Source organism: Apis laboriosa, unplaced genomic scaffold (genome assembly GCF_014066325.1).
Source record: "Apis laboriosa isolate Shangri-la unplaced genomic scaffold, ASM1406632v1 scaffold1321_cov151, whole genome shotgun sequence".
In the NCBI taxonomy this organism is placed as follows: domain Eukaryota; kingdom Metazoa; phylum Arthropoda; class Insecta; order Hymenoptera; family Apidae; genus Apis; species Apis laboriosa.
In genome coordinates this window covers 847,061-871,854 of record NW_025221248.1, presented here as the reverse complement: position 1 = coordinate 871,854, position 24,794 = coordinate 847,061, and the positions used below count along the sequence as shown (strand labels likewise).

Sequence of the window (24,794 nt, the reverse complement as noted above, 5' to 3'; positions counted from 1 at the left end):
TCTCTGATATAATTGTTATTATTATACTTTATTATATATTTTTCTTTTAAAACAAAAATTATTATAAAATATTTATCTTATTATTAAATTTTAAAATAAAAATATTTTAGATTGTTGATATATTTTAACACGAATTATTGTTTACTCAAATCATTTCAAAGAAAGGTTAGGCTAAGAAGTGGTTCTCTGAAAATTTTAATATCGTTATATGAAAGGTGGGGAGATTTAATATATTTTTTTCATATTTAAAATATTATACACAATGCGAAAGTAAATTAAATACAAAAAAAAAATAATTTTAATTATATATTTATTTATATTTAATTGTTTTTATTATAATAGATAAAAAAAATATCCAAATGTCAATTATATTGGTTTATATTATTTATGCATATAATTATTTTTATAAAAATGAAATACCTATAACTAAAAATGGCTCGATACTTCTATGTACCAAGTATTTCAAATTTATTTTAAATACATTGATAAACAAATAATGATACTAGAAATTGTATTACAAGTTTTCACATCTAGTAAAATACAAATCATTAGTCACATTTATTATTCAATTAAAAAATAAATATAAATTAATATAAGAACATTATCGAATTGATTGTTTAAGTCTAGAAGCAACAGCTTTTATTTCATTTGTATCTTTTTTTTTATATGGATCAGGTTGGAAACATTTCCACAATCTTAAAGTTTCATCAGCTCCTGCACTAAGAATGGTAGTACCATCTGGAGACATCGCTAAGTGTAAAACACGACTAGAATGGCCTGTAAGTTCTGCAACTTTTGTCATTGCAGGATATTTCCAAATTATTAATTGATTTTGTGCATATCCATGGCCTGATACAATTTCTTTATATGTTGTAGACCAAAGCAAAGAACACACCTGTGATTTGGTATCTACCATATTTAAACATACACCTATTGTATAAATATTAAATAATAAAAAAAATTTTTTCATGAAATTAATTATTTTTATTATTATGGATATTATATATATGACATATATGTATATACAATTGTTTTGATTATTTTCTTTACCTGTGTTACAATTCCAAAATCGAATTGTTCTATCAGCAGTACCACCTCCACTAGCAAGAATACTACTTTGCCATGGACACCATGCAAGAGCTTTTACAGCAGCCTGATGTTGATTTAGTGAATAAATTGGTTGTGTGTTTGTATGGCTTTGTACAGATACTGATGGCCATATTTGAAGCATATTATCATTACCACCGCTTGCTAAATACTTTCCATCAGGTGACCATTTTAAACCACATACCTCTTGAACATGTGCATTAATTGTTGATATTAAATGGTCTCTTTGTCTAACATCATGGTGCACTATTTGTCCTGCTCTGTATAAAATACATGTATTAACATTTTTATTTTAATATGTATTATAAAAATTTTTACCTGCAACCACTTGTTAAAATATGTGAATTCCAAGAAAGAGAACCAACTCTGGCTGCATGTCCATTCATTACACGTATTCTTTTTGTTTGACTACAATCCCAAAGTTCTGTATTTCCTATTGTAGTGCCTACAGCTAAATATGGACCTTCTTGAATCCATGCAACAGAGCAAACATAATCATTACCATTTAATTCAAGTAATTGTTCTATAGTTCCTGTTGCAGCATTCCATAAATATACATTAGCACCTAATGCTACAGCTAAAATATTACTTTCTGACCAATCAATCAAATTCAAATCTGAAATAAATTTATAAATTTTTATGATTGTTTAATAATAATAAATATTGAACAAAGATTCTTACAATAATCATCAACAATTTCTGGAGCATCCAATATTCTATCTGGATTTTGTGGTATATATCTTGTAGAAGTTTTTATGCTTGCTGGTGTTTTACTTTGACTATACACAACACGCAATGGATTTTGATAACCTTCTGGAGGAGCTGGTGCTTTATTTTGATAAGATAAAACTCTCATTTGATTAATATCACCACCATGCAAATTTTCTCCCATAAGTCGCTGCATTTCCCTTTTGGAAGGACTTGCATTGTCTAGTTTTTCTTCATCTTTTTCTGCATTTGTTTGTTGTTGAATCTGAAAAAATTAAAAAAAAATATATTTAATGAATTTCATTATCATATTAAAATGACAAAATTTATATTAAAAAATTATACATGTACCTTATAATAACCAAGATCAAAATTAGTAGTTGATCTTGATGGAATAAATCTATCACCACCACTAGGTGTTTTAGCTGGTGTAGAAGTATGACCTAATTAGATAGTATTTAAAATCTACATAGAGCTTTTTTATATGTATCATTATATATTAGTCATATGTAGAAATTCTATCATTATATATTAATTATCCTAAATTATAAAAATAATTCATACTTGGAGATTTTTTAGAAGTTTTAGAAGGTGTCTTTTTCGTTCGATTATCATTCTTTTTTGTTGGTGTTTTTCCTGTAGTACTATTTGCAAATGATCCATTTGAAATTTTTCGTGATGAATTAATGTTGACACTGTATAAATACATGTAATATAGAGATATATATTTTATTTTTAATAAAATAATAAAGTAATACCTGGAATTTGATGTTTCTAAACATTTTTTTTGCCAACGTGGAAGAGGTCCCTTAATAGTTTCATCCATGCGAGTTAAATTATTTATTTCTTTCATATATTTTAAATGAGACATAATGATGTTAATTCAAAATTTAAATATTCACTTAATTTAAAAATATGAAATAATGAATAAATAAAATTTAAAATATGAATTAACTCGCACACTTATAAAACATTACTGCATCTTACAAATAATTAAATTATTTTATTTCCAATTTAAACTTTATTATTGTAGAAAGAGCATCAATATATGTAGATTAAGAATTACAATGACACACTAAAAAACACTAAATTCTTTAGTCACACAATTCTTAAAGCGAATAAAATACTGAACATTTAAAAAGTTCGTTAAAATTTAAAAGTTTTTGTATAATAATTTTCCAATAGAGGTCGCAGTAGAAATAAAGGAGCATTTTCAAAAATAATGCATATTAATGAAATATTTAAAATCTTTATTAACAAAAACTTAAAATTTTGTTATAAACAGAAAATAATATTTTAAATAAATTTACAATTATTATTATTTTTGTTATATGTATATATAATATATATTTAATTGATTAATTAATTAATTCTATTTTAATATTATCTTTTATCATTTTAGAAAATAAAAATTAAATATATTTCTGTAATATATTTCTATAGATATCTTTAAATTAATTCTATTTTTGCCAAATTTTTTATATAAATTTTATTATCAAAATGATACCAAAAATAAAAAATTTGATTTAAAATTTGGTTATCAAGTTATATTAATAAATTGATACCAAAAATATATAAAAATTTGTATATCAACTTATATCAAATCTCTATCAAAAACATACAAAACTTTAGCCATAAAAATATAAATATTTTGCTATAATTTGCATTTTAAATATAGATGCCTATATTGTATCTATATTTCTTGTAAACATTATGTCTCTAAGGATTTATACAATAATACAATATATTCATATAATAATTTATTATGCATATTTGTGCATATTAATATATACAAAAATTTCAATGTAAAGTTAAGTTAATCATTATTATTATATATTTATTAATATATTAGTATATTATATATTATTGCATATTACTATCTACTATACATATATTAATATTATGTATTTTATCCAATTTTCTTTTTTATAAATCAGAGAAAAACAGAAAGTGTGAAATAGCTCATTGTTTAAATAAATATAATTTTTCCTGAATACAATAGTTATATGAAAGAAAATCTTGAAAAATAAGAAAATCACATAAAATAGAAAAACTAATTAAAAAATTAAAACAAAACAGCTTATAATAATATAGTAAATCTTAAAATCTAATATGTTATCTTAATGTTATCTTATATATCTTTTATATCTTAAAAATAAATAAATAATATATAATAATTTTATTTATTCTTTATTAAAAATATTGTTATATTAATTAATTTGATTAATTTACCAAAAGAATGTGAAATTATATATGACAAAAATTTTGTAAATATTTGATGCCATCTTATAACCAAATTCTTTGTTAAAATAATATATAAACAAATAAATATCTAATAATTGGTTGAAAAAAAATCCTTAAAAGAAATATAAATATAATTGAATATTTTTGATAGGTAAATATAATCACAAAAATATGAATGCATATAGCTGAAAATTAAGATCTAAAATAACATTGAATAGTAGTATCATATGAAGATGAATAAAAAAATAGATTTGTACAGATTTGCTTTTGTATGATCCAAAAACTTCAGAGCATTTCTTAGCAATACAATATTTACTTTTTCTGAGTAAAAGGAATAAAAATACTATTCATTTCAATTTTCATAATTAAAATACAATATATATAACTTCACAATTTTGTAATAAATATTATACTTTACCCATTTATTTTTTACAATGTAATATTCAGAGGAATGAATTATATGATATAATTATATGTTAAAGAGTTAAATATTACTTATAGTATATACATGAATTCATTATTTCTTAAATAATACTGTAAACACAATAGATTTTATAAAGTATTATAAATATAACATTAACTTTTTTTATATGTTACATTTTGTTAAAAAATATTTCATTTCATTAAATATTCATTAAATAAAGCATCTTTTAATTTTTTTTCAAATGAATAACTTTGTTGTTGATGTTCCTTTAAACGATTTTCAATTTTTTTTGAAATGTAATGCACTTCCATAATTTGACTACGACTATTTTCACAAAATGTTGCTAATGATTCAAATTCAACATTGTTTTCTTGATATTTATTTAATTTCCGTTTTTTTACTACTGGTTCATTGATATTATTCTTTTTTCTATTTTCTTTTTCAGTTTCTTGAATATTAACATTTTTTGATACAATCTTATATTGAATTAATAGATTGGATTTCAACCACCATGGTAATGTCTGAAAGTATTTCATATAATTCTTATTATAGATTACTTTTAAATCTTTATCAAGAAGATGTATTTTTTGCTTAATAATGTACAATAAAATGTTGATAAAATTTGATATAGTGGAAATTCCTGTTGTAATAAAAATGTTACTTAATATATTACAAGATATTTCATTACTGTCAGAAATAAACAATGCTTCTTGACAGTAATTTGTTATATTTTGATGAAATATGATATTATTATTTATAGGCCATGAATACCTAAAATAAATATATATATAAATTTAATTAAATCCATAAACTAATATTAAATATAATACAAAAATTAATTATATTTCTTACTTCCATTGAGGTAGCTTAAAACTAGACATCACTTTTTCTAATTTTGCTTTATAATCTTCATTTTTCCAAACATCATCAAAATATTCATAACTACATGGCATCATATATTGATTTTTGACAAATTTTTTAAATTCTGGAGCAAATTTTGTATACATAAAAGTTTCTGGGCTTAATATTATATCTATTATATGAGAAACTGCTTCATTATGTAAATTAATTATAAAATTAGGTTCCTCTAAAGCATGTAATAACTTTTCATTAAAAAATGAGTTATCATATATCCTGTAGAAAATATAAAAATACAAAAATTATATAAATAAGATTTTAAAGATAATGAAATAAATAAAAAAAAAATTATTAAATAATATTTCTTTAATTATAATACCTTAACCATAAATCTTCTGTTAAATAAGTATTATAAATATTTTGTAAATAATTCATTTCTAGCGGATTTTGAGAAGATTTATTTAAGGATAACCAAAGTATTGCACTTTGTGTTAAATTTAAAATTGTTTTCTCAGTCAAATCTTTTTCATGGATAATTGTGTATACTGATAAATATCCAGATTTCAACAACTTTTCCAAACTAGAAATAATTTCTCCATCTTGGGTTTGAAAGATTGAATGACCAAAAATAATAAATACAAGTGGTATAGGCATAAGTTTGTCTCTTGCTAATACAGCATTCATTAAACGTTTTACAACAAATTTAATTTCTTCAGAAGCATCTGCTATGAATAAAAGAGCGTCTGATCCTATTAAATTATGATCACTAATAAGACCTTCAAAATGTCTAATACATATATGCAATGTTTCAACTTGATTTGGTTGATATAATATTATAATAGGTTCTGTAGTATAATCTTCAGGACAAAGATATTGATTCATTACTTTTTTATAATGCCATAAAACTGTTTTATTGTGTAAATTTGGCCATGAAATAACTAATTTCCAATAATAATTGGATTGTATATTAATGTCTAAAGTTTTTAAGTATTCTTTAATACCAATGTAAATAATAACTTTAATTGGTGCTAAAGATTCAGAATAATATTTGATATCTTTTTGTTCATCTTGTTTTTTACACATGTTTTTAATAACTACATCTTGTTCCTTAGAGTATAATAATTTTGCACATTGTTCACTAGAATATTTTTGTAACCATACTGGTGTATTTTCTAATGCTCTTCTTTGTTGTTTTTTTTTTAATGTATTACATTTCCATTTTTTTAAATATTTTATAATTACTCTATTTTTTATTTTCATTGACATTTCATATAATTTTTGAACATTGATTTCTTCCTTTAATAAATTATTGCAAATTTCATAAGTTACTTCATTTAAAACTTTATTATTAATATCTTCACCAAGTGTATTGTAAATATATATTTTATCCATTTCTTCTTTCACTATAGTAGAACAATATGTTTTTATTATTTCTGTTTCTAAAATATTTAAAATATCTTTTGCAGTATCATTAATTTCTTGTGTTTTTTTAATAGATTCTTGTTCTACTTTTAATTTTTCTATTTTTTCATCTTGTACAATTTGTTTTCTTATTTCGGTTTTATTCATAAATTCTGGTGCTTCTTTTGATATATTTTTAGTTATACTTACAGAATTTATAATATTCAGTGATTTTGGAACAGTGGAAGGTGTAAGATTTTTCGTAAATATATTTCCTTGTGGCATTGTTGAAAATATGTTTTTATTTATAGTTATTACAAAAGGAGATTTATCATGATTTGATGATGATTCAAATTGTTTGACAAATACATTAGAAGTATTTGAAATTGTTGATGTTACATTAAATACATTAGGTGAAACAGAAGATTCATTTAAATGCTGTTTGGATATGAAACTAAATGTGTTTGAATTTTTCTGATTTTCTGGTTTTGATTTTACTAATATATTCAAATTTGTGTGTGTCTGAGATTTATTGATTTCTGCATGAGATTTAGAGAGACAAGATTCATCAGAATTAGATTTTATGGATGTTAAAAGATTTGTATCTGCTTCAATGTTTGAAATACATTTTAATGTTGTGTGTTCAATATTAACCATATTTTCATTATTGTTTTGACTTTTTTCCAATATTTCTTTTAATGATTCATTTTGTATTACATCTTCATCTCTAAATTCATATGGATCATTTGATGTAAAAATAATATTTTTATTTTGATCTTCTGCATTAATAGAATTAGGCATTAAATAACCATGTAAATCAAAACTATTGTGAGGTTTATGATATTTATAAGTTTTTTCTGGCATTTTTCCTCCTGCTATACATTCTCCAATAGATAAATGTTGTATAATTCTTTTAGAATCTATTAAATTGTGTGCTCTCTTTTGTTTTATATTTAATACAGGCATACTAAAATTATGTCGATTCAATAATACATGTAAGTCATCTTTTGAAACGCTTAAACCAACTTGTTCACAAAAATATATAGCTTCATTTTCATCCTCAAAACCTAAAATATCAATCAATTCGTATAATGGATATGCTGTTGATGCCGTTCTACAATAAGCTTTGACTAATACTGATAATGCTTTTAATCTTACTTGATTAAAATATCTGAGTAAGATGCATGCATTTAAATATGTAGTTTTTTGAACAAGTTTAAAAAATTTATAATAATTATTTGATTCAAGAGCAGAATATATTTCTAATGCAAATTGAACTTCTGATGATTTTTGTATATTGTTTGGCAATCTTTGTAAATCCCACATAAAATTGCCATTATTTAAATTTAATAAAATAATATATGCCCAAAATTCAGGTTCATTTTTACAATTAATTTCCTTTACTCTCAAATCATGATACATATATTTTAATGATTGTAAACATTTTGTTAAATTATCTGAATTGATTCTTTTATCAAAAACAGATGTTTCTTCAGCACATAATCTTTCAGAACATACTATATGAAATCTAGCACATTGTTCAACTAATTCCACGCTATCAATACAACATAATTCTTGTTGTGTTATATCTTTTCGAATTCCTCTTGTTCTATCCCATAAAAAATAATACCAGTCTCCCAAGTTTGTTCCTTGTTTATCACAAAGATTTACTATTTCATGTAATAAATAACTCATAGTCATTTTTAAAGATTTTACTGGTCTTAATTCATGAGCCATTGGTTCTTCTTGATCTGCAGAAGATCTAGAATATTGTTTGACTGCTCTCATATGATTTATTCCATATTCATTGGTTTCAAGTTGTTCGTATGATGCCACTTGTCTTTTTGATTCACGCATTAAACGTTCTTTTTCAGGACACATATCAGGACATGTTCCAATCATTACTTTAGCTGCTGCTAATGTATGTGATCTAACTTGTCTCATTCGTATAAGTCGATCTCTTGCTTCTAATACTTTATATCTATCTTCGGAAGTATGTGCAGGTTGTTGAATTATATTTTGTAGTTCTTCAATTGTGGCATTAGGTAGTAGATCAGATATTTGACTATCAGATTTATGTTTTTCAGCTTTTGTTAATCTTGTAACTGACTTTGATATATTTTTTGATTGTAATGGTTTATGTTTTTTACTTAAAGTTCCACTAAAATTATTTCTACTGTGTACATTATATTCTAAATTTGTCATAGCATCTATCTCTGATCTGATTTCATCATCAGATGATTTAAAAAAATTAGATACAATTTGTGATACAATATTTTTTTGTAAATCTTTTTTCTTTGTAGGAGATTTTGGCAAAGAAGATAATTTTGTCCATTCTATATTAAATTTTTCACCCAAATATTCACCACTTTTATTGTAAGCTACATTTGCTTCTTCGTTGGTAGCATAGATAACTGTAATTATTTGTTTTTTAGGACGTATAGTTATTTTTAAAAGATTTCCGAATTGAATAAAATATTCTTTTGCTGTTACTTTAGTAAGTAATGATTGAGGTACATTTGTACATGTTATTGAATTTTCTGGATTAATTTTAGTAATTTGTGATCTAGAATTTTTTTTTAATTGCTCAAACATTGCAGTATCTTTAAGTGCTTGAGCAAATACATTAACAGCAGATTTATAAGAATTTCTTGAAATTTTTGGTTTATATTGCTTCTCACATATATCCGGTTGAAAAACACATATATCTTGATTATTAGATTGTGTTGCTAATATTGGCATAGCAAAAGTAAATGAATTTTTCCCAGATATATCCATTATCTGCTTAGGAGCATTAAATGTATATGGTTCGGAAAATATAAATGTTTTTGAAGGTATGTATTCTGACAAAAATACATTTGTCTGAGTATTTTCTTTACTTTCCATTTTATCTTTTTTTTTTCATTCAATTAATATCGAAAAACGTCATTCCGAACCATATTCTAAACAACGTCTTATAATTATATCTATAAAGATTTATTCTATTTCGCTTAAATATGATTATTAAGTTATGATTGCGATTTATTACACTAAAATTACACCAATAAATGATCGGCGCAATTGGTAGAAATCCAAAGAATAAAAACATAACAGATGTCATAAAAAGATCTTTATTCAAAAATTCTTATTCAAATATATAACTAAGAGATACAAAAACATAATAATTTATAAATAATAAATTCAAAAGATATTAATTAAAATATCTGTTATAAATATAAATATAAATACAAATAAATTTAAAATTAAAATTAAAAAAAAACTAATAATAATTGATACGAAATATAGGGAATTTTTATTTAATAGAGTGCGCTATTTTATAATTAATGGAATAATTGTTTAATCTATGTAAATAAAGAATAAAAATCAACACAATATAATTGTTATAAATATTTAACATTTATTGTATTTCAGTTTAAAGTTTTTAAAATATTATACAAGATATTCGTAATATTAGTGAACATTTCACAATGTTTCTTGTTCTAGATATTGAATTCATACGTCGTAGTTTTACATTACGGGATAACCAACATGGCAGTATATTCAAAAACTACTCTTTATTCTTGTAAAGGATAATGATAGTATATATAATGAATAAATATTTTATCAATATTTTATAAAATGATTATGTTTGAATAGTAAAAAAAAATATAATATGTTAATTATAAAATAACATATACTTCAATATGCAATAAACCGGAAGAGATCTATAACGTAATTGATCAGCCATCATCAATTCTTCATTGACCAAGTTTGAATCTTGTAACGGTCGCATAGGTAAGTACAAACACTTTTTTAATATAATATATCGTATTGTCGTGTATAGCATTCTAATTATGAATTCGTTCGTATTACACATACCATGCAAATATAACCGTGTGTAGGTAGATGGATCCAGTTTACCTTTACTACATCTACTCTAACCTTCTGTGTGTTTATATTTATGATCTCTGATTGTGTTAATTAAATTGTATCCTTTCTTATATCGGCTACGCTGATGACAGGCTTGTTCAGTTGGTATTCATATCATCAGATAATAAATACAAATCAATAATGGAGGATACAAATGACTTATTATTATGTGCTTCAGAATTCATAAAAGGTAACAAATTTTTAAAAAGAATATAATTAAAGTATCATAATATTTAATGTATTTATATATCACTTATATTTTTTTTATGCTATAGATCGATTATATTTTGTCACATTGAAGACAATGACAAAACCAAAGAGTACTCCAAACACCCATTATTTCAGTATTGATGATGAATTGGTTTATGAAAATTTCTATGATGATTTTGGTCCATTAAATCTTGCTATGTTATATCATTATTGCCAAAAAGTTAATAAAAAACTTAAAGCAGTAACATTAAGAAAGAAAAAGATTATACATTATACGATAATGGATCCAGCAAAGAGAGTTAATGCTGCTTTTCTTATAGGAAGTTATGCTGTAGGATATTTTTATATTAATTGCATTCATGTTGATAAATATATAAAAAAAATAAAATTTATTCAATATGTATTTTTTAGATATTATATTGTAAACATACTGCAGAAGAAGCATATAATTGCTTAACCAATAATCCCGATAGTCCATCATTTATAATGTTTCGAGATGCTTCTGTTGGTACACCATGGTTTGAAATATCTTTGATTGAGTGTCTCAGTGCTATATATAAGTGTCACAAACTTGGATTTTTTAATTTTCAAGATTTTTGTGTTAAAGAATATGAATATTTTGAAAGAGTGGAAAATGGAGATTTAAATTGGATTATTCCTGGTAAATTTATAGCATTTTGTGGCCCTTATGCTAAATTCAAAATAGAGAATGGTAAGTTTAATTTTAGATTAAATTATAATAAATACTTTTATTCATATTTTTTGAATTCATTATCTTTATTTTTTATTTATTAGGATATCCACTTCATGCACCAGAATCATATTTTACATATTTTCATTACAATAATGTAACTACAATTATACGTCTTAATAAAAAAATTTATGATGCTTCAATCTTCACGGATGCTGGATTTGACCATAAAGATTTGTTTTTTCTTGATGGTTCAACTCCAACAGATTCAATTATGCGACAATTTCTTAAAATAGCAGAAAATGCAAGTGGCGCTGTTGCTGTACATTGTAGAGCTGGACTTGGTAGAACAGGTTCATTGATAGGTTGTTATATTATGAAACATTATCATTTAACAGCTCATGAAACAATTGCATGGATACGAATATGTAGGCCAGGTTCAGTAATTGGACATCAACAGGAATGGTTAGAAAAGTATGTATCAATATATCAATGTTTTCAGTTTATAATTTAGAAATAATTTAATTTTTGATATTAAAAAAAATCATAAATTCTATATTTTAGAAAAGAAGCATATCTTCATTCTTTACTAAAAGAGCCATTACAAGCTCAGAATGGAAAACCAGTTCATGAATATGGAATATATTCTATAATTGGTAGACCAAAGACATCATTTTTATCCAGTTTAAAAACCGCTCACGTGATGCAAGATAATGTTTCAGGAATAATGCATTGTGTAGATGGAATTACATTAGATGATCATGCAAGTACTAGTACTACCTTAACTCAAGGTGATAAATTGAATCAAATAAAAGCTAAAAGAAAACGTTTACCAACGAATCATACTTCTTTAAATACAACTTCTAGACCATCAACAGTAGTAAAGTAAGTATCATAATATAATTTTATTAATTATTTATTTTTATTAATTATATTAATAATTATTTTTATTAATTATTAACAAAATAGAATAATTAATAAATAAATATTACTTTTTTTAGTCCTTATTTAAGATCATTATTACAAACAAGAACTCAAAAGAGTACAGTTAATACATTAAGTGGAAATAAAGAAAAGGATTCAACAAAAAGACTCCTTCCTAGATCTACTACTACAACTACAATCTCTAAAAGGTTAAGAACTAAATTTTATTTAATTCACTTCATAAATTTCTTAAATTTTATTATTATTTATTTAAAATAATTTTTTCTTTTATTTTTAAATTTTGTTAGTTTTGTATTATAATTAATGAAGATTGTACAAGTAAATGTAAACTCACAGTATACTAAAAATTATAGAAATAATTGGCTAGTGAATAGTACATGTGAACCTTCACATCGTGTAAAGTCTACTAAACCAACAACACGACTTCATAATATCAACAACAATACATCTTCTAATACACGTGTTACATCAATGTCTGTATCAAAACCAGTGACAAGGGCCAGTATAAAAACTTCCTGCCTCACAGAGACTCAAACTACAAATGCATCTGCAAATAATTTGATTACACAACCGCAGCGAGGCATGAATATGATTCTCAGGTCTGCAGATCGAGTAAATCGCTATCATTCTCTAAGACAGTAAGTCTCTTTGTAACTGTTACTTTCAAAATGTTTATTAAGTAACAGTTATATAGTTCTTTTTATGAACAATTTTTAACTTAAAATTTTTAAACAAGTTTTTTTTAATCTTAAATTTTTTTTCATATATTTAAAAATAAATATAAATATATTTTTTTATTGAAATAATTATTACGTAAGTCAGTTTTGTAATTTTATTTTTTTGATGCAATTTCTCAATTTTTAAATACATCATATATATTATAAATTATAATATTATAAATATTTTTATTTTAATAATTGTATATAATATATATATAGAAAAATCTAAAAAATTATATTTATAAATCTTATATTTATCATTAACAAGAACTTGCATGTAGCTTTTTATTAATATTAAATGTTGCATGTATTGACAAGAAATCTTTATTCAAAACATAATATAATCTTTAAGATATTATTAAATTTAAAAAAAACAAAAATGATAATGTTATATATTTATTAATTTTTGTATATAAGATTGATTAGCAAAATTTTAAATTGTATAAAAGTTCAAATTTAAAATAATTTTTTGTTAAATACAATTATCATTTTTTTCTATGAAATTAAATAAATTACATTTGAAATTTAGATATTAAATAACACTAAAATGAACTGCTAACGAACTGCTTCGATTTCTTTCTATGACTTGCAGTGCACGAACGACCAAAAGTTATAAAACTGCATTTATCAGATGACTAACCGATATTCTCAATGGCATTGGGGAAGACAATCTGATAACTCAAGCATCTCGACAACGCAGAAGATCTCATCGTTTAAATTCAATCATTCAGTAAAAACATTTCACTAATCATCCATTTTCAACTTAAATAACTGTTGTGATCGAAAAAGATCAAAAAGTCTTATTATTATCATATACCTTTTTCAAATTAATTATTTTATGTTTACATTTCTAAAGTTGGATTATAAGTTTCTCATAATCATGAATGTTTTCTACATGATTTTTAAAAATTCTTCCATATTTTACGATACGTTGAACGTTCGTAAAAGCAACAAAATATAATTTTATTGATCTTAATTTACTACACTATTCTTCTGCTGGTCAGAAAAATAATATGAATATTATTATTATAATTGTGAATAATTATGGATATTATCAATTAATTTTTAAGTTTAAAAATTTTCACATTATTTACTTTTTGCTATTTTTAGTAAAAAATTATGTATTAAAATTTATTCGAGCTTAAATTTTATTAAAATATTATATCGATAATCATATAGAGATTTTTTATTTATTAAATTATATATATTATCAATCTTGTACACAAAGATTTTCGTATGAAATGATCAATATTTTCTTTTGTTTATTTTTTGTTTCTTTTTATAATATTTAAAATCATTATTAATTATAAAATTTAATTTTAATGTTTATTAATATGCAATAGTTCATATGAATCATAATTTCTATTATTTTCAATGAGAAAAAGAATAAAATGAATAGAAACTTAAAATCCTAATATGTATTTTCATTTATGTCTATGTGATTAATATAATTTATTTATCTTCTTATAAAAGATAAAGTTTAAATATAATTTTTGAATATATATCTATTGAATTATAGAATCTATAGAATCTATAAAATATATCTACTGAATTATAAATATTAAATAGATTTTTAAATTTTAAGTTTATTTTTTGTGATGATATGGATTTTATAATTAGAATTAGTAGATTGTAGAAACTTGTTATTGTGCTAATTATATATATTATTAATGAGAAATTGCAATCATAATGTATCAAAGATCAATTTATATATAATACTTACATACGTGCTATTTAACATAAAATTATTATAATCAATATAATTATACTAATAATATGTAGCAATTTTAACTATATCTTCAGATTATTTTATTTAATATAAATATTTAGAAATAAGTAATTTGCTTTTATTTTTTTCTACTGTTATTAATATAAAACATATCAACAAATGTGATTTAAGAAATAACTAAAAAATAATAAAAGATCTTGTGAAATATAAAAATTTTCTTATTTCACTATAGAAAAAAAGCATAAATATTATAAATAATTGAAATTGAAGATGCAAATTTTATGAAAAAACAATTTGAACTAACAATTTTAATGTTATATTAGTTTATAAATATAATTAGAAATACATAGTTTATAAATATAATTAAAAATTATTCTAATAAAAATTTTAATATTTTTTTTAAATAATCTGAAGATATAATTATATGTATTAATATTTGTTTCATAGCTTTATATATTATGTAAATAACGTATGTAAGTTAATATGTAGAAATGCTGTTAAATACAATTATAAATCTAAGATGATAAAGATACTGTTGCTATTATAAATGTTGATACATTTTCACGCCTTGTTTTTCTAATAAAAAGCACTGCTTTTAGATGTTTTTAATTGTAATAGCATTTATAAAACAAAATATTTAGCCTAAACAATATTTTATGGTGATTTTTATACTTCTTAGTAATTTACTTTTTGTTTAAACTGTTTTGCTAATAATGATATACATTTTGCTACATAATTTTACTTTATATTTAAAAATTACAGTTTGATAAGATAATATTTTAAAAATTTTCATAATATTAAATGCTAAAACAATTTTACTATATATTTTTAAGTTAGTTTTTAAATATATAAAAAAAACTTTGTGAACTTCATTTTTATGATGACGATAAAATAATAATTAAAATACTTTCATGAGAGAATGAAAGATTAATGTTGATTGGACATGATTATGCATAATATGATTTATGTAAAATTATTATTTTATTCTATTTATATATGTATTTAAATTAGTAAATATATGTCATTAATAACATGTAACATGATGAAAATATGAAAAATTTATTACTAATGCTATACATTTATTTATATTTCAGAAAAATATATACATAACTTGTATATTTATAATGTGTATATACATACAAAAATTAATAAATATTTTGTTAAATTAGTGTATTTCTTAAAAGAATAGTACATAATGATAAAGATATTTTAATAATGTAAAATAAAATGTTGTATCTTATTAAAATTTAAAACGAAAAAAATAAATCTTTTCTAATTAAAAAAATTAATTATTAATTAAAATATAAATATCATTGTTTTAAGAAAAAAAATTGATTCAATTATGAATCAAAGTTACCAAATTATGATTAAAAATTTATATTATCATTTAAATAATTTGTGAATTAAAAATTGAATATCATATTTAATATTTTTTTGTGAAATTTAATTACATTAATAAAATTGATTATAAAATTATAATAATAAGTTAAAAAGCAATATGTACTCTCATAATAGTATATTAGAAAAATTTTATTTTAATAAAAATCAATATATTTTTTATGAAATTTTGATTAATTATTATTTAGATTATAAATATGTTTAATATCATATAATGTGTTTTATAAATATTATGTTATTTTTATTATATAAAGAAAATGAAGAAAAAAAAAAATAAATATGTATATATGGACATATATTTTCAATTTTTGCCCTAAATGTACAATTAAATCATAAACAAATTTTTTTATATATTTTACAAAGAGAAATATAACTAACTCTAAATATTTTATTTAATCTAATCTTTCTAATTTGATTTACAATATACGCACATTATATTGTAATATTATAAATATGATTTTCTTTATTGTATAATACTGTACTAATATAATTAATTATTGTACTAATATAATATAAATTAAAGTGCAACATTATTATTATACTGGAAAAATATTTTTATTCATTGTTATAATTATATTAAAGTTTCATATACATTATCTTTTGATAATATAATATGTCGGTATATAATGAATTATTTTAGCAAGTATATAAACTTTTTAGAGTTATTATATATTAAATATTTAATGTTCTTTATGTAAACTTATATGTAAACACTATATTTATACTATATTGTATACTTAATAAAAATTATGTATTTTACTTATTTTACTTATTTTATTTTTAGAATTATATTTAATCCATACATTCAAATTTTGTTTTTATTTTTATTTTGTACAAGAATATATAATAAATGTTCTTTTGCTCAATTTATAATTCATACTAAATATTGTAAATTAAGACAGTAGAATTTACGTTAATTAATGATAGCATAAATATTATGTATATAGTATATTATATTATGTCTATGTTTGCAATATTAAAAAATAATAATATCTTATTTATACATTTAATATTATCTGATTAAAAAATATATGCAATATGTAGCAAATACTACCCAATGACTAGCGAATCCAAGTTGAGACCATTTTTCAATAGTATGAATATAACTATATCCTGTTTCTTGTAATTCAGATGTATCAAACATAAGACCTAAATAAGCTAAATGAAAAATTGATAACCCAGAAAACATAATATTTATTAAAAAAACCCACCATGAATTATGAGTATTATATGTGTGTGTACATTTATTTTTAGTACACTGTTTTGATGCAATACATGCATCAAAAATATTAGCAAGCATAAATCTAAGTTGAAATTCTACATATGTATAAAATCCAAGACTAAGCAAAACTGCTGCTAACTGAAAATTTAATCCATGTAAAAGAGCACTCGTTAAGTACGTTATTGTTACAGCTCCAAATTTTCCTAAATATTTTATACTAGGACGGAATATATCTGAAAATTTATATAAAAAAATATATAAATTATTAATGTTAAAGTTTATATAAAAATATGTTTAAAAATTATTAATAAAAAAACTTTTAAATTTTTAATATGTATAAAGAATTTAAATATTAATACATACATGTTTTTAACCAAAAATGCATTGGTATATTCCAACAAATCACAACATGTACAAGTGAACGTGGAAATTCTATTTTTAATGGTTTCACTATAGTACTTAATGTAAATGGAAATCCTCCTAATAATAATAAAGTAGATGCAATATATGAAATAAAATAATGAGACATTCTAAAAGCTAATGCATCTCTATAAGCTAATAACCATCTGAAAAGAAATTAATAATAATTATATCAAATAATAATTGCAAAAAATAAAATATAGTATAGTAATATTTATTAACTTCCAAGAAGTTTCCATAATTATCCATTGTGCCCAACAATTTGATACAGTCAAAAAAAGAAAAGACACAAATGCATATTGAATGGTATACAATATCCACCACTTATCCTAAAATTAATATATGTTATTAATATTAATTTTCTTTATTGAATAAATTTATAATACATAATAATAATTATATATACCTGATTAGTTATGTAACGTATTGATATATAATCTTTAAATGATATCCATGGTCCAAAGAGACATGTAACACTACAAAACATGTATCCCATATAGGCATAAATATTAGGTGAATTATTTGTATCAATTTTCTCTATTGCTATACTAATTGTTTTCATTGCCATAGTCATTACCACACTTCGTATTTTATGCCATATTATAGGTGGCATAGTAAATTCACTGAAAATTAAAAGTTATATAGAAAATTTATCTATATTTTTATCTATATTTAAAGAAAAATCATTAATATTTATATATAATAATTTACCAATATGTTATAATAAAAAGTGATGGTAAAAATATACCCATATATTTGCAATATTTTTTAGGTATATATAAAGTAATATATGAAATTATACAAAGTATTAACAATGTATATAAACATTCTATTACATAAAAATAAATATTACATATACCGATCAACATTGACAATACATGAAAAGTTCTATGTGATATATGCTCTGTAATATTAAATTAAACATCATTTGTTTAATTTTATACCATTTTATTATATTTATAGATATATTTATAAAAATTTCTTACGAGAATATGCACATAATCTAAATATTATGGTAGAAATAAATAGTGGTAATATATATGATATTGTATCATAAATAGTAGGTCGAAGACAATATTGGTATAATTCAAATAATGTTTCTCTTTCCATATTTTCATACTCATACTCATATTCCACATCTTGTAAATATTCATGTCCTATGAAATCAGTTTCATCGTCGTAAAAAATTGGAACTTCTACATCGTCCATTACAGTAGAAATTAAATTGCCGGTGTTTCACTGTCATAGTTCAGTTGTATGTAACAGATTATGTCGTATTTTAATTTTAAACAAAATTATAATTTTTTGACAATAAAGTATAATACAAAAATAAAAAAATTTTAAGTTCAATATTAAGAATTTAAGAATTTATTTCAATTTATTTATTAATAGAATTTTATATATCTAATGTTAACAATAACCTCAAATTATAGTCAGCATCATTTTTTACTTCATAATTATTATTTAAAAAATAATTAATTAATTATTCATAAAACAATTTTAAATAAAAAATTATTAAATATAAATAATTTTGTTTATGCATATGAACATTTAATATCAAAAATAAAATATAAAATCTTTAGATATATAAATTTATATAGTAATTAAATTTTTTTTTTCATTTATTGATAGATATGTAAGTGAAAAAATTTTACAGTATGACCTTCACAATGTACCTGTATTTACATCTTATGTATTGATGTGTACATTTAAAATAACAATATTAAATATTGAAATCCATAATAGTAAAAATAAAATACATTGAAATGTTATATAAAGATTAATTATATATACAATAAGATAGATAAACTTATTTCTTTTAAATTTACAATTTTTGTACATTGTCTTATAATTTTTTTTTTTTTTTTGATTTTTAAAGAAGTTATATTTGTATTCTTTTGATAAGTTATTATTTTGTAGTAGATATAGATTCAGGTAATAATCCTAAAGTTTGTAAACAAATTTGTGCAGCTTCTGCTTTAGCCTGTTTTTTGTTAGGGCTTGCAACACTTGGTTTATATTCAATTCCATTTACTTTAACCTAAAATATAGTAAGTAAATAATATTGACAAATATATTGACAACATAAAAATACAAATAAACAATTATAGAATTATATACTTTAAACAAGAAATTTTTTCTATGATCTGGTCCACATTCAAAACATAATTCATAAACTGGTGCACCAAGTTTTCGTTTTGAACAATATTCACCTAATAATGACACTGGATGTTTTCCTGCAATTTTAAATCAACAACATAATTTTAATACATTTTGTACTTTAATACAATTTGTACTTAATACTTTAATACCAAGTTATTATAATATATATTTTTTATTGGTATATACCTTCTAAAGTTTTGATTGCTGGTACTAGAGGTTTTATTGTTTTTCCTACTTTTTGTCCAATATCTTGTTCTGAAACAAGGCCTCGTTTGTCCAATTTTACTTCAAGCTGCAAGGGCTCAAGAGTACCTTCTTTATTTTTTCCCAAACCCTCCCCTGGTCGCCAACCCATCTTCTGCAGTAAAGCCATACCCATCCCACCCGAAACAGGCTGTGCTGATACTAATTGATCCTAAATAGTTTGTTAGATTAAGATATAATGAATTTTATAATAGTAAAGAAAATTAAAAAATTGAGAATGACAGAAACATGATTAAAATTAATAAAATAAATTAATTACTCTATATCCAATTATCATATTTAGCATATTAATCGACTGTATAAAGTTCTAATATTTTTGAAATGAAAATACTTACCAAAAAATCATAAATTCGACATCACGCCGCTGAAGTTGTTTCTTCTCTGACGTAGTTATGTGCCTGTAACAAACCCTCAGGTGGATGCAGACTAATGCTAAATATCCCAGCTTTATAAACAAAAGATACAGTAACTCCAGATGACATCCTGTGATAGGAAGCTGATGATAATTAGCAATAATCTCACAAGAGCCCATTATATAAATGAATTTTGTGTAATAAATGTTTTTATTTTTAGTCTAAATAAATTACTTCTACAATTAATTTTTTTTTGTAATTTAATAAATGAAAAATATAATTATTGATTATCATTTATCTATGCAACACAAAAATATATAAAATAATGGTGCTCCTGTGTCCATGTAGGCACAGAATCTATTTCTATATAAGAAATAGTCTGTGCCTACATTACAGTTCTTCAGATCTGCCATATATCAAAATATAGCATTGATCTTAACAGAGACTGTACCTGAAAACTTGTTACAGGCAATATCAATATCACGTAATGAATTTTCTTTTTTTTTTTTTTTTAAAGAAAAAAAAAAAAATAAATGAAATTATATTATATATATAACACATATGTGTTAATATATGTATCAATATCTCACGCTTAATAATTTTATTAATTCTAAACATAAATAAGTAATAAACGTATATTTAGATTAACTATTCCTATAATAATATAATAGTTGCTTAAAACAAATTTTCATGATCAAATAAATATAGAAAACAAATAATAAGATAAATTATGATGTAAATAATACTGTTACCTTACGAGCCCAAGCTTGATAACCTGAAGTAAGCTCGGCAGGTGAAAGTACTTTAGCTCCAGTACTCCCAGTAAATTGACCTGGCATTTGTTTACTTTCAGCCCATGTTTTCATCTATTATATAATATATAATACATTTATAATTTATATAATTTATATTAATAAACTATGAATATATGTTAATATTATTATAAATTCTTCTAATCAAATATAAAATACCTCATTTTGTGCTCGATACATTTCATTTTGGGCACATATATCATTTGGATTTTCTCTTAATTTTCTCATTGCTGCTAATCTTTGAGATACTATTGAACCAATATCTATTGCCTGTAAATGTAATAAATATATAAATGTAAATACAAAATAATTGAATAATGCTTTTTTTCTATACCTCTGTTGCTATTGGTTGAGAAAAAACTATTGATTGCACTGGAACTGTAGAAGTAGTTGAAGGTATTATAGGAAAAGATTCAATTGATTCAGAAGTTGATATAAACTGTTTTTTTGTTTCTGATTTCTTTGGAGTAACTGGTATCCATTCATTTTCTGTGGATAAATAAAATTTTTAATAATAATACACTAATCACACTAATTAAGTAAATATTTCATCTATAATAAAAAATAATAAAATAACAAAAACGGTACCACTTTTTCTATGATGCTGACCACTTGATACAGGAAATTGTAAACGTAATTGATTTGATGATTCTACTGTTTTTTCTTGGAATGTCTTAGTAGGTAATTGTTTTGCATCCTGTTTTTTATAAATAAACTATTAATGTATATATCATATATAATTATATATAATATATTATTATATATATTAACTTCTTTAGCAGCTAATATAGCAGCATTTTTCTTAACTGCTATATTATAGAAATGTATAAAAAATTCTTATATATAATTTTATTCAATTTATATGTCAAAGTAATATAATATAATATAATGCACTTTCAGAAATAATCAAAATATTCAAAGCATTAACCTACCTTAATATTCATAATAATAGAATTAGGTCGTCCTTTAAGTAAAAAGGGATGATGAAAACCTTTCTCAGATTCACTTCCATCTTCCTCTGAAGAAATACTTGAAAGTTCTCCTAAAGCTTCGGATTTTGATAATGATTTACAAAAATCTGAAATAAAAAAACATATTGCTTATTAATAAATAATTAATATTTTATAGCTAATAATTGAATTAAATTTGTACCTGTGAGTTCATCTACTGTTTTTCCTCCAGCTTGTATTGCAGCAATAGCTTTATCTTGTTGTACTAATGGTAATGTTCCTTGTTTAATCATGTTTATTGCATTTCTTCTTGCTATTTCCAATAATTTCTTTTTATCAATTTCTATTCGTTCCCTTATAAAATATAAAATTTATTATAAATTATAATATATATATACTATTATAAAATAGTACTAACTTTCGTTCTCTACTTCTACTTCGTCCACGTATATACTTATCCTTGCTTCTATCATCACTGCGGCTTCTATATCTTCGTCGTTCCTTACATTTCGAAGATTCTCGTCGATCGCTACTTCGACTTTTATTATATCTGTCTTTACTTTTATCTCTTCGTTTATCTTTTTCTCTGCTTCTACTTCTACGTAAATTCATACATGTATGAGATTCAGATCTTTTTCTTTCTTGTGAATGACAATTATGATTATATTTGCTATTTTTGCTTGTTGCAACTTTATTATTATAATTATATGTTTTTTCTTTGTATTCATTATCCATATATAATTTTGATTTTTCTATTCCTTCTCTTTTATCCACATCTTCTAATCTTTTTTTTTCTTTTTCTCTCAAAATTAATCTTAAATCATTTTTTGCTGTTAGTTCACCTTTTAAAGGACTTAATATTCTATTTTCTATATTCTCCAAAGTTGGACTTAAAGTCAATGATCTAAGAGAGATACATCGAATTGGACTAGGACTTAATGTTGGAGTTTTATTATCTGTACTACTGTCAGATAATTCACCATCTTCCATTCTTGCTGCTTTTTCTTTTTCTTTAATTTCTATTTCTCTAACTGTATCATTATAAACTATACTATTTTTAAGATCTTTTATTAATATTTTTCCTTGATATCCTTGCTTTGGTCTTTCTGTATGTAAAAAAAATATATATTTAAGCCAAAAATATATTTCAAATTTTTTTAAGAAACAATACAAACCAAGAACTTTAGATATTAATTGCTCTTCAGATTCATCCTGTATTTTTTTAGAAATGGGTGGTAATTGGGGACTATCAGGTTCCTTTTCAAATATATTTTCTAATTCTGAATTTTTTTTAATCATTAATTTTTCAAAATTTTCTGATTCATTCATGTTTTGTTGTTCTGATCCATTATTTTTATTATAATTTTTCTTTTTCATGTTGTTACATGTACTCAATTTTGAAATTTTATTTTTGGGTTCATCTGAATCTGATGACTTACTTGAATCATCTTCATGTTTCCGTTTTGTTTTCTTTTTGTGCTTTTTTTTCTTTTTAATATCTATCAATTATAAAAACAAATAACTTTTAATTATAAGTAATATATATACTTACCTATTTTTTCTAATTATTAATAAACATTTTAATATACTTTCAAGATCACTGTTACTCTCAGATGAATTTCGTTTTGATTTTTTTTTATGTTTTTTATCCTTATGTTTATGTTTTTTTTTAGCTTTTTTTTTTTTAATTTGAGACTTAAGAGACTTTTCAACTTTAACGCTTGCATTTGGAACTTGTTGGTCAGTATTTTCTAAGGATATTATTTCTTCTTCAGCATCAAATGTGCTAAATAATTCTGTTAATATTTCATTTGAAGATTTTTCTGGTAATCCAGGTTCCGGTTTAATTTTTATTCTATCAACACCAACCGTTGTAATTAAATTTGCAATATCAAATAGGTCTCCCATTGCTAATAATTCATCATAATAAATCACAAAGAACACAAATAGTAAAAATTATATAAAATATAATCATCTATTATATTCTATCGTGTCGTACTATTGTATTGAACCAGTTGCCATTTTAATTTTCGATAACAGCGACATCTAACTAAAATTATTTTAAAAACACTTAATTAATTACGCATATTCTTAATAAAAAAGTATATTATATTAAAATTTAAATTGTTTTATTTTTTATATTTTTTAAATTTTTTATTAATATTAAAATTTTATATAATATATTATATATTAATATTTTGATTTGAAGAATTAAAAATTTTATGATGTGCTTATTTATATATTTATATGTATATTAGATAGAAATA

The 24,794-nt window shown here is 22.2% G+C and overlaps 5 protein-coding genes and 1 long non-coding RNA gene across 12 annotated transcripts; 2 read left to right on the top strand and 4 right to left on the bottom strand.

Moving 5' to 3' along the window:
* The first annotated feature begins 7 nt into the window (after positions 1–7).
* Positions 8–974, top strand: LOC122720735. The gene is made up of 3 exons (XR_006347806.1): positions 8–215; positions 676–779; positions 877–974. It is a non-coding gene; the product is annotated as an uncharacterized LOC122720735 (long non-coding RNA).
* Positions 432–2,893, bottom strand: LOC122720805 (cell division cycle protein 20 homolog). Of its 2 annotated transcripts, none has more exons than XM_043947790.1 (7): positions 2,574–2,893; positions 2,380–2,510; positions 2,167–2,258; positions 1,789–2,080; positions 1,426–1,723; positions 1,051–1,367; positions 432–930 (listed from the first exon to the last, which is right to left on the bottom strand). In XM_043947790.1, the coding sequence occupies exons 1-7, from the start codon at positions 2,684–2,686 to the stop codon at positions 602–604; spliced, it is 1,572 nt and encodes a 523-aa protein (XP_043803725.1). In that variant the 5' UTR covers positions 2,687–2,893; the 3' UTR covers positions 432–601. The 2 variants fall into 2 exon arrangements, with proteins under 2 accessions (XP_043803725.1, XP_043803726.1); XM_043947791.1 differs by having other exon boundaries at positions 2,167–2,240.
* Positions 2,894–4,628: 1,735 nt separating this feature from the next.
* Positions 4,629–9,781, bottom strand: LOC122720641. The gene is made up of 3 exons (XM_043947444.1): positions 5,721–9,781; positions 5,336–5,617; positions 4,629–5,254 (listed from the first exon to the last, which is right to left on the bottom strand). Exons 1-3 carry the CDS (start codon positions 9,626–9,628, stop codon positions 4,675–4,677), a joined length of 4,770 nt encoding a protein of 1,589 aa, XP_043803379.1. The 5' UTR covers positions 9,629–9,781; the 3' UTR covers positions 4,629–4,674.
* A 301-nt stretch (positions 9,782–10,082) lies between these two features.
* Positions 10,083–14,207, top strand: LOC122720673 (dual specificity protein phosphatase CDC14C-like). The gene is made up of 9 exons (XM_043947501.1): positions 10,083–10,516; positions 10,624–10,841; positions 10,927–11,192; positions 11,273–11,573; positions 11,657–12,026; positions 12,117–12,437; positions 12,554–12,685; positions 12,851–13,135; positions 13,809–14,207. The coding sequence occupies exons 2-9, from the start codon at positions 10,793–10,795 to the stop codon at positions 13,849–13,851; spliced, it is 1,767 nt and encodes a 588-aa protein (XP_043803436.1). The 5' UTR covers positions 10,083–10,516; positions 10,624–10,792; the 3' UTR covers positions 13,852–14,207.
* A 2,937-nt stretch (positions 14,208–17,144) lies between these two features.
* LOC122720734 (protein-serine O-palmitoleoyltransferase porcupine) lies at positions 17,145–19,714 on the bottom strand. 3 transcript variants are annotated; one of them, XM_043947643.1, is made up of 7 exons: positions 19,662–19,714; positions 18,972–19,224; positions 18,697–18,889; positions 18,392–18,608; positions 18,208–18,314; positions 17,929–18,131; positions 17,145–17,798 (listed from the first exon to the last, which is right to left on the bottom strand). In XM_043947643.1, exons 2-7 carry the CDS (start codon positions 19,192–19,194, stop codon positions 17,356–17,358), a joined length of 1,386 nt encoding a protein of 461 aa, XP_043803578.1. In that variant the 5' UTR covers positions 19,195–19,224; positions 19,662–19,714; the 3' UTR covers positions 17,145–17,355. The 3 variants fall into 3 exon arrangements, with proteins under 3 accessions (XP_043803578.1, XP_043803577.1, XP_043803579.1); XM_043947642.1 differs by lacking the exon at positions 19,662–19,714 and adding an exon at positions 19,407–19,548 and having other exon boundaries at positions 17,146–17,798; XM_043947644.1 differs by lacking the exon at positions 19,662–19,714 and having other exon boundaries at positions 17,399–17,492; positions 17,555–17,798; positions 18,972–19,362.
* On the bottom strand, positions 19,645–24,533 carry LOC122720803 (protein Son-like). Of its 4 annotated transcripts, XM_043947788.1 has the most exons (12): positions 24,117–24,533; positions 23,703–24,026; positions 22,946–23,633; positions 22,730–22,881; positions 22,510–22,655; positions 22,166–22,274; positions 21,912–22,066; positions 21,737–21,847; positions 21,518–21,631; positions 20,335–20,563; positions 20,107–20,222; positions 19,645–20,026 (listed from the first exon to the last, which is right to left on the bottom strand). In XM_043947788.1, exons 1-12 carry the CDS (start codon positions 24,433–24,435, stop codon positions 19,895–19,897), a joined length of 2,595 nt encoding a protein of 864 aa, XP_043803723.1. In that variant the 5' UTR covers positions 24,436–24,533; the 3' UTR covers positions 19,645–19,894. The 4 variants fall into 4 exon arrangements, 3 of the variants coding, with proteins under 3 accessions (XP_043803723.1, XP_043803721.1, XP_043803722.1); XM_043947786.1 differs by lacking the exons at positions 19,645–20,026; positions 20,107–20,222 and adding an exon at positions 20,748–20,810 and having other exon boundaries at positions 20,429–20,563; XR_006347818.1 differs by lacking the exons at positions 19,645–20,026; positions 20,107–20,222 and adding an exon at positions 20,748–20,895 and having other exon boundaries at positions 20,526–20,563.
* Positions 24,534–24,794: the final 261 nt, after the last annotated feature.